Source organism: the organism of the source record quoted next, unplaced genomic scaffold (genome assembly GCF_019419815.1).
Source record: "Pyrus x bretschneideri cultivar Hongxiangsu unplaced genomic scaffold, Pyrus_bretschneideri_v1 Contig75, whole genome shotgun sequence".
Classification (NCBI taxonomy): Eukaryota; Viridiplantae; Streptophyta; class Magnoliopsida; order Rosales; family Rosaceae; genus Pyrus; species Pyrus x bretschneideri.
The window spans coordinates 1-7,163 of record NW_025999815.1 but is presented as its reverse complement, the minus strand read 5'-3'; the positions used below and the strand labels follow the sequence as shown (position 1 = coordinate 7,163).

The following is a 7,163-nucleotide window of genomic DNA, read 5'->3' as shown; positions in this document are numbered from 1 at the left end:
TTCCCTATTAAAATCCTTATGGGAAACAACTTGTGTTTTCCTATATCAGTTTACTTACTGCAATAAAATCCTTTATTGACAAGAACTGATATTCATTTTCTATAAGACTTTCTTATCCTTATTGGATTGGAATAGCTAATGCCCGATCATCTTATCTCATGTTTATACTCTTACACTACAAACATAACCTTAAAAGTTATAATAATTTTTGTTTTTAGTATCAAAAGCTGTCCGGGTTCGAACGGCTACAAGAAAAATCGCCAGGTTTGAAGTGGTGTCTTTATGTTTTTAGTACCGAAAGCTGTCCGGGTTCGAACCGCCAACAATGGCGCCTGAGAAGCACGGGCGCTATTGTGGCTGTAGTCTCAGTGTCTATGGCGTTGCTCTCTCTTTTTCTCTACAAGTCCAAGCCGTCCTCCAAAAAGACTGAACTATCCCTGCGCGCGAAGGAAAATCACAGAAATGGCCTCGTTGGTGCCATTGGCAACACCTCTCTGATCCGCATCAACAGTCTCTCGGACGCCACCGGCTGTGAAGTAAGCCATAAGAAGCTTTTTCTCCATTTTTTTCTTTCTGGATTTTCATTTATTTCTTCAATTATTATTATTTTTTAATATTTGGGTTTGTTTATATACTTGGAAAGTGCGGGTTTTTGAACCCAGGTGGGAGCGTGAAAGACAGAGTTGCTGTCAAGATTATTGAAGAGGTAAAAAAAACTTATTTGGTTGACAAGTTTGACGGAAAATTTGAAAATTTTGCATTTTGTGTATTTGTAAGTTGAAATTCGCGGAAAATATAATTGGCACCAGTGATCATTAACTTAGATTAATTTTTCTGGAAAGTAGGGTTTGTCGAAACTCGAAACTCGAAAGTAAGTTTTGACAAACTCTAACCTGCTGTTATGATCTTCACTAGTCCATGATTGCGGAAGATATTTACTTCAACGAAATTGAAGAAACGAATTTGGGATTTGCCCTTCTACTTTTGTTGTCAAATTATTCAAAAATTAAGGGACCGTTTGAGAAAGTGAAAACTGAAAATAAAATGGTTACCAAACGGCGCCTAAATATATTCAATTGCTCATAAGTTTGGTATTCTTCTTATTATTGCTGTTAGTGATGCTTGACATTGTTGTTTAGCATTTAAATTGACTTAATATTGTTCTGCCTACCACCTTGTAGCAGTTTAGATAATCAGTTGTTGACTGATTGTAATGGATTGGTTTTCTGAGTCACGCAGATGTTCTGATTTTTGGTTGTATACAGGCTTTGGAATCTGGAGGCCTCGCTCCAGGTGGAGTGGTCACTGAGGGGAGTGCTGGAAGCACGGCTATTAGCCTTGCCTCGGTTGCTCCTGCTTATGGTTGCAAATGTCACGTGGTTATACCTGATGACGCTGCTATCGAGAAGGTATTTAGATATGCATTTCGGATTAGCGACATTGATTCATAAATTATTGATCAGTTAAAGGTGCTGTTGGGGTGTATCTGATATGAGCAAACACCAGAAACCCAGTGGTACCATAAACCATGATCCTGCTCCTTCCAGTTTCTTTTTTTTTTTTCCATTGAAATTAAAAATTAGGTTCTTCAGTGTGCTGAAATTGACTTCTGTGGTGCCAACATTTCTTTCAGTCTCAAATATTTGAAGCCCTCGGGGCGACTGTTGAAAGGGTAAGGCCAGTGTCAATCACGCACAGGGACCACTTGGTAAATATTGCTAGGAGGCGGGCTATGGAAGCAAATGAATTAGCATTAAAACATAAAAAAGGTGAGCAAATGGATGGCCAATCCCTTGAGCAGATTAATGGTTTTCAATGTGATGAAGAGAAACAAAGTGCGGTTTCAACTTATGCAGGTGGTTACTTTGCTGATCAGTTTGAAAATCTGGCAAACTTCCGGGCCCACTATGAGGGTACTGGGCCTGAAATTTGGGAACACACTGGAGGAAATGTAGATGCATTTGTGGCGGCAGCAGGGACAGGTGGTACTCTGGCTGGTGTTTCCAGGTTTCTCCAGGTCCACTACTGAAACCGTTTTCAATTGTTTTATTTTACTTATGTTATGTGGAAATGTAGTTGTGTTAATCATATTTCTTTTTGTATAACAGGAAAAGAAATCTAACGTCAAGTGCTTCCTGATAGATCCTCCTGGTTCCGGTTTATTCAATAAAGTTACAAGGGGAGTGATGTACACCAGAGAGGAGGCTGAAGGACGAAGGTTAAAAAATCCATTTGACACGATAACTGAAGGAATTGGAATCAATAGAATAACAAAGAATTTTACGATGGCAAAACTTGACGGGGCTTTCTGAGGCACAGGTAGGGAAGCTGTTGAAATGTGCAGGTCAGTCCAACACTTGTTTATTTATATTCATAGCCGCCACCTTCTGATAAGTTCGGAAAATGGAAGCATTTGGAAATGAATTTATGCCAACATCCTCTATGATTCCTAGTTTACGTCTAGTATATTTTTCATTTCCAAGTAATCGGTTAAGCAGTATTCTTAGTATCTTTAATCATAAATTTCTTACATTCACCTGGCAATGTTAAACTAAGAATGGTTAGTTGTTTTTCTTGGCCTCAAGCTTGTTTTTCTGAAAACTGTCAGGTTTCTTATGAAGAACGATGGGCTCTTTTTGGGGAGGTCTTCAGCCATGAATTGTGTTGGAGCAGTCCGAGCAGCACAGTCGTTTGGTTCCAGTCACACATTTGTGACCATTTTATGCGATAGCGGGATGAGACATCTGAGCAAATTTTTCAGCGCTGAGTATTTGTCTCAATACGGTTTGACACCCTCGGCTAGCGGATTAGAGTTCCTGGGTGTTGCATGAGGATCTACATCTGCCAAGGGCATCCATGCTTCTCTCTGCTGTTCCATCCATAGGGCAGTAGCTTAAGTAGTTTTTCGTTCGGTTGCAGTCTTCGTGAAGTTTTCGTACGGTATTTCTGAAGCAGCAATACTTTAGCAATCACACGCAATAGATTACATTAATTTCTACAGGCAAAGTGTTTGCATCTCTTAGAATGAGTTCATTCGAGAAGCGATTATTCATCTTACGTTGTTGATTTTGGGAGCATTGAGTTCTGTATTGAAATGAATGTTATGGCTCTACAATTTCGTATGTTTCTCCGGTACATATAATTCAGCGTTCAAACACTAATCAATTAGTAAGTTAATACAGCGCTAATCACTTGTTTAAACAATCAAATTCCATTCCGACAGCTTCTGGAATAATGGTGGAAGATTCAACTAAAACATTGTTGTCAAGATACATGGCTTCAAATGTCTCCATAGATATAAAAGATCAAAACCTAACACGATCGGGATGCCAAATTCAAATGTTTCGAGCAATTCAAAACATGCGATACTCTAATCACTGGGTGTTCCACTTCTCAAACTGAGACTCGTGACAGTGTGGGTCTAACCAATCCCTGTTAGAACCCTTTGCCATGCTGCTGCTTCCTTTCCCACCCACAAGCTCTCTCAGATTCTCCAACTTATTCTCTCGGCCTGTCCTGGTACTTTTCTTATCTGCTTCCTTCAGTTTCTGCTTGTACTTCTGCTTACGGCTACTAGGGTTTACCTCTTGCTGCTTTGATTGCAAAGGAGGAGCCCCGTGCGGTCCTAAGTAGATCTTCTCTTCTTTTTTGGCCTGCATAAAAGAAATGCAAGGTCAACAAAAAACCAGTTCCGAGGTATCTGAATTAAAGACTTTTAGAGCCATCAGGTACAAACGTGTAATTCCCTTTACTCATTACAAGGAGCTACAGCACTTGCAAGCACTTGTAACTGACCTTTGGAGATGGTGGTTTTGAAGCTTCTAACGTTGGAGCATTGTGATTACTGCTATCTTGCTCTTCAATCACCAAGCTTGGAATCACAAATCCATCAGTGTCTAATGCCAAAAACAGTTCAATATTAATCTCAAAACAGTTTAAGTGCGCATCAATCAGAAGAGTACGTTACATTGCTGACACCACTAAACAAAGGTAATTTCAGCACAACCCTTTTCTCCTTCTGCACTCTGTTTAATTTTGACCCCTTGTTCTCCATTGATTTTATTCAATTTAAAGGCCATATAAAGAACATAAGTTGTGCAGGAGGAGAAAAGCGGTTTGAAAATTATTTTCCCTAAATAAATTCACTGCAATCAACCTTAACGTGTCACACACAACAGAGAAAAACATGTGCCACAAAGAGGTTACCCTAAAATACATACGCCTCTAGATAATTGCAAGAGTAGCACAAAGAAAGTATACGCGAGCCTAAGTGTCGACTCCAAAGTTAAACTTTGTTGCCAATTCACACTAAAACTCACAAGACATAACATTCCAGATACTACAAGTTACTGATCCTGTAGAGAAATCATGTAGCTAACAAATTATGCTGCAATGCCAAAACAACATCTATTTACCCAAAAAATCTCCATCTGTTTTCCATTTTGTAACAAGCATATATTTTCTCAGCAACCAAACAAATTAAATGCCTAAGCATAACCCAATACAAGAAATCAAGCAGAATGCAGTAATTGGCTGAGGTTAAGAACATTAATCCAAAACATACAAAAACCCATCCAAATTAGGCAAAAATATTCGCATCTTTTCTAGTGATTTTCCACTTTCCAACAAAATTTTCTCAGCAACCAAACAACGGGATTTTATGAGAAGAAGAAGGAAAAACAGATGCGAAAGGTGATACATAACATACCCCACTCATCTTCTTCTTCGAGAGGTGGAGTGGTTCGCACAGGAGAAGGGTCCATGGGACGCTGATGATCATGGATTTAACCAGCCGCAGGGCGCAAAAGCCCAGATCAAAGGTCAATCCAACGGCTCAAATCCAATCACCACCACCAACACAACTCCCAAATCAGAGGCTTCCGCAAATCTGATGAAACGCAAAACCACCGAGCTTTTCCTTTCAGAAAACCCTATGAAATGGATGCCCAAAAGGTTAAAACCCTAACCTATTTTGCTTTATCCTTCGGAACAAAAAAAAAAAAAAAAAAAAAGGTAAATTATACTTTCATACATTAGATTTGGGGTCTATTTCAATTTCTTACAACATCTTTAAAACATTTTACTTTCATACCTTAAGTACTATTTTATTTCAAAATAATACTTCTGTTACATTTTTCATCTATTCCCCCACCAAAAAAAAGCGACCCTAACCCAAAACCCAAAAACTTGCAAGAAGAAGAAGAAGAAGGACAAAAAAAAAAAAAAGCCCCAATTCGTCCCACCCGAGCCACCCCTTTCTCCCATCCCCCATCACCCCTCCCAAAAATCCCCCATCACCCACAAAAATTCCACTCGAGATTAGGTGGATTTACCACAAAACCAGTCCAAAAATCATCTCAAACTCAAAGTATTTTCAAAACCCACCCATATTGAAAATCACGAGATTCTGACGACGAACTGGGTTTGGGGTTTTTTTTTCCTTATTCTCCTTCCTGCTCCTGCTGCTGCAGGTTTTTTTTTTTTTTCCTCTTCTTCTTCCTCCCTCTTCTTCTTCTTCTTGCTGCTGTAGCAGGTTTTTTGGGTTTTGGGTTAGGGATAGGGATGTGTGTTGCTGGGGGGCGCCTGGGGGGGGGGGGGGGGGAAGGGATAGTGGGTTTCATTTTTTTTTTTTTTCAATTTTCTTTCTTTTTTTTTTTTGAGAAAATTTAGGTTTTTAAAAAAAATTAAAAATTTATTTTATTTGCCATGTGGCAGACATTTGGCAGCCACGTGAGATATATGTGGCAGTCACATCAGCATTTAATAGATCAATGGATGGAAAATGTAACGGAGGTATTATTTTGAAATAAAATAGTACTTACGGTATGAAAGTGAAATGTTTTGAAGATGTTGTAAGGAATTGAAATAGACCTCAAACCTAAGGTATGAAAGTGTAATTTACCCAAATAAAATTGTTTTCTTGAGTTTGGTGGCGGCTTTGGGCTAAAGGCTATTTTCGGGGGTAATGCTAGGTAGATAAAACTTGTAATACATAATTTAAATGTTGATAAATGTGTTCATTTTTATTGATGACACTTAATTTAATTTGCAAATTTTGTTTACAAATTTAGTCTCCTTAGTATTATCCTTTGTCAGAATGTTGACTCTTTGTTGACTTTGATGTTTCGTTATGCTTCATTAGCGGCGAAGGTTGTGTTGAGAAAAGATGGTCAGCTATAATATGGACACGTGGACCGTGTGTTAAAGGGTTTGAAGCCAAGAGGAACGCTAGAGTGTTTTTTTTTTTTTTTTGGGAAATAGAACGCTTGAGTGTTTGGTTGTGGACGATTGATGCAATAATCTTTGAAACGACATACAAAATTGTGATCAATAAGTGAAACAAATTGTGGTCATTATATTGTCTTTAATATCTCCATTAGATTGATCAACTCCATAAGTGTTGGCATTGGACATGGACCATGGCATGGCTTCACCTACCACGCCGACATGGAAGGAATGACAATGCGACGTTGGCTTAGATAATGTGAACTCATGGTGTCGAAAGGACTTTTGGCATTGAGGAGGACAAGCTATTTTGGAGGTGCCGAAATTTGCCACTCCGTCGAGAGATGGACAAGTGTTGGGGGCAATATAGGATGCAAGTTGTACGCAACAACGTGTTCAGAAGGTTGCCGAAGGCATCAAGTGTGGGGTGCTTACGGTAAAAGAATCGAGTTTTTAGTTCATGTAAACAAACTTCTTAAATTAGACAATTTTTTTTCCTAATTCCCTTCCTTTCTATGTATGCCACATGACTTCACATAAGCATGTTTGACATGCTAAAGTTGACACCTATATCACGGAGTTAACAGAATCCAAGAAATGTGGTTATTGATTGAATTTTAGAGGTTTAAGAGAAATGAATTGAATTCTAGAGAAAATCCAATTTCAAGGGGCTTTTTAAAAAAAAGGCCAAATTTTTTTCATGATCCTTGTGGTGTGATACCCTACTTTTAAATAGACCCATGTGGTGTGATACCCTACTTTTAAATAGGCCCATGTGGTGAAAAAGCTATTAATTGTAACCCTGTGGTGAAATTCGTTATCAATCATAATCCAAATTGAATTTTTCCTCATTGTTCTGCCATTTGTAGGGGCAAAATTGTTATTTTTATTTTTATTGATTCTATCAACTAATCATAAGGCGCCAATGAACATAAATT

At 38.5% G+C, this 7,163-nt stretch overlaps 1 protein-coding gene and 1 pseudogene across 1 annotated transcript; one reads left to right on the top strand and one right to left on the bottom strand.

The window, feature by feature from the left end:
- The first annotated feature begins 230 nt into the window (after positions 1 to 230).
- Positions 231 to 3,115, top strand: LOC103946262 (annotated as a pseudogene).
- Positions 3,116 to 3,224: 109 nt separating this feature from the next.
- LOC103946263 lies at positions 3,225 to 5,117 on the bottom strand. The gene is made up of 4 exons (XM_009356918.3): positions 5,093 to 5,117; positions 4,709 to 4,982; positions 3,796 to 3,896; positions 3,225 to 3,653 (listed from the first exon to the last, which is right to left on the bottom strand). The coding sequence occupies exons 2-4, from the start codon at positions 4,761 to 4,763 to the stop codon at positions 3,375 to 3,377; spliced, it is 435 nt and encodes a 144-aa protein (XP_009355193.2). The 5' UTR covers positions 4,764 to 4,982; positions 5,093 to 5,117; the 3' UTR covers positions 3,225 to 3,374.
- Positions 5,118 to 7,163: the final 2,046 nt, after the last annotated feature.